The sequence below is a fragment of the Amblyraja radiata genome, unplaced genomic scaffold (assembly GCF_010909765.2).
Source record: "Amblyraja radiata isolate CabotCenter1 unplaced genomic scaffold, sAmbRad1.1.pri S103, whole genome shotgun sequence".
Taxonomy (NCBI): Eukaryota; Metazoa; Chordata; class Chondrichthyes; order Rajiformes; family Rajidae; genus Amblyraja; species Amblyraja radiata.
Window position 1 is genome coordinate 1,500,001 of NW_022630094.1, and position 2,500 is coordinate 1,502,500.

The following is a 2,500-nucleotide window of genomic DNA, read 5'->3' on the forward strand; positions in this document are numbered from 1 at the left end:
CAGTTTAAGGATAAGGGGGAAATCTTTTAGGACCGAGGTGAGGAAAACATTTTTTTTCACACACAGAGAGTGGTGAATCTGTGGAATTCTCTGCCACAGAAGGTAGTTGAGGCCATTTCATTGGCCATATTTAAGAGGGAGTTAGATGTGGCCCTTGTGGCTAAAGGGATCAGGGGGTATGGAGAGAAGGCAGGTACAGGATACTGAGTTGGATGATCACCCATGATCATATTGAATGGCGGTGCAGGCTCGAAGGGCCGAATGGCCTCTACTCCTGCGCCTATTGTCTATGTTTCTATGTTTCTATGATCGCCGAGCCTGCGCTTGGTCTCACCGATGTAGAGCAGCCGACACCTAGAGCAGCGGATGCAATAGATGAGGTTGGAGGAGATGCAGGTGAACCTCTGCCGCACCTGGAAAGATTCTTAAGGGATTGGACAGGCTCTGGAACCAAGGATGCCCGACACAGTTCCCAGCGACAAAGGCAGCAGATCCATTTCTTATGATGAATGTGATACCCTCATGAAAGGGTTGATCCGGATAATCCAAGAATCCTGTCTGGTGAAACGCAACCAGAAACACAGGCAGAATCCCACTGCAGTGCCGAGAATTCCGATGATCACGCCACAGATCAAAACAATAAGCTGGCTCCTATCCAGTTCAGCTTCTTTGCCAACTTGAACTTCTGGTTCTGTGAACAAAGCACACGCTAATTGTTTGAAAGAGGAAATAGTTTTTTAAATTGGTAGAGTAAGCGTGCAGGTAGGGCAGGCAGTGAAGAAGGCGAATGTCCTGTTGGCCTTCATAACAAGAGGAGTTGAGTATTGGAGCAAAGAGGTCCTTCTGCAGTTGTACAGGGCCCTGGTGTGACCGCACCTGGAGTATTGTGTGCAGGTTTGGCCTGTTGGCCTTCATAACAAGAGGAGTTGAGTATAGGAGCAAAGAGGTCCTTCTGCAGTTGTACAGGGCCCTGGATAGACCACACCTGGAGTATTGTGTGCAGGTTTGGCCTGTTGGCCTTCATAACAAGAGGAGTTGAGTATAGGAGCAAAGAGATCATGGAAACATAGAAACATAGAAAATAGGTGCTGGAGTAGGCCATTAGGCCCTTCGAGCCTGCACCGCCATTCGATATGACCATGGTTGATTATCCCATCCCTGCCTTCTCTCCATAGTCCCTGATCCCTTTAGCCACAAGGGCCACATCTAACTCCCTCTTAATTATAGCCAATGGACTGTGGCCTCAACTACCTTCTGTGGCAGAGAATTCCAGAGATTCACCACTCTCTGTGTGAAAAATGTTTTCCTCATCTCGGTCCTAAAAGATTTCCCCCTTATCCTTAAACTGTGACCCCTTGTTCTGGACTTCCCCAACTTCGGGAACAATCTTCCTGCATCTAGCCTGTCCAACCCCTTAAGAATTTTGTAAGTTTCTATAAGATCCCCCCTCACCTACAAAATCCTGATCCTCACCTACAAAGCCCTCCACCATCTGGCCCCCCCATATCTCACTGACCTCCTCTCCCCCTACCAACCCTCACGGTCCCTCAGATCCACATCAGCCGGTCTCCTTTCCATCCACAAGTCCAACCTCCGCAGTTTTAGGGACAGAGCCTTCTCCAGGGCAGCTCCCAGGCTCTGGAACTCCCTCTCCCAACTGATCCGCAATTCCGTGTCCCTCACCATCTTCCAGTCCCGCCTCAAGACCCATCTCTTCACCTCTGCCTATCCTTAGCCCCACGTCCCCCTCCCTTTTCATCTGTGCATTAATTGCCTCATACTGTGTTTTGTATTGAATTCTGTCTTTACTTTGTGTACTAGTCATGTCTCTACTATTTATTTCATTCCCCTTACATATAACCATATAACCATATAACAATTACAGCACGGAAACAGGCCATCTCGGCCCTACAAGTCCGTGCCGAACAACTTTTTTCCCTTAGTCCCACCTGCCTGCACTCATACCATAACCCTCCATTCCCTTCTCATCCATATGCCTATCCAATTTATTTTTAAATGATACCAACGAACCTGCCGCCACCACTTCCACTGGAAGCTCATTCCACACCGCTACCACTCTCTGAGTAAAGAAGTTCCCCCTCATGTTACCCCTAAACTTCTGTCCCTTAATTCTGAAGTCATGTCCTCTTGTTTGAATCTTCCCTATTCTCAAAGGGAAAAGCTTGATCACATCAACTCTGTCTATCCCTCTCATCATTTTAAAGACCTCTATCAAGTCCCCCCTTAACCTTCTGCGCTCCAGAGAATAAAGACCTAACTTATTCAACCTTTCTCTGTAACTTAGTTGTTGAAACCCAGGCAACATTCTAGTAAATCTCCTCTGTACTCTCTCTATTTTGTTGACATCCTTCCTATAATTGGGCGACCAAAATTGTACACCATACTCCAGATTTGGTCTCACCAATGCCTTGTACAATTTTAACATTACATCCCAGCTTCTATACTCAAATGTTTTTCCTCTACCTGCTAAATTTTTGTA

General features: G+C 46.9%; 1 protein-coding gene across 1 annotated transcript in view; it reads right to left on the reverse strand.

Moving 5' to 3' along the window:
* Nucleotides 1-386: 386 nt before the first annotated feature.
* The window catches only part of LOC116969093 (SLA class II histocompatibility antigen, DQ haplotype C alpha chain-like), a 5,824-nt gene continuing 3,710 nt past the window's right edge, over nt 387-2,500 (reverse strand). The window contains exon 4 of the mRNA XM_033016046.1: nt 387-691. Coding sequence (XP_032871937.1) covers nt 501-691 — 191 coding nt within the window. The 3' untranslated portion in view covers nt 387-500. The remainder of the gene's footprint in view (nt 692-2,500) is intronic.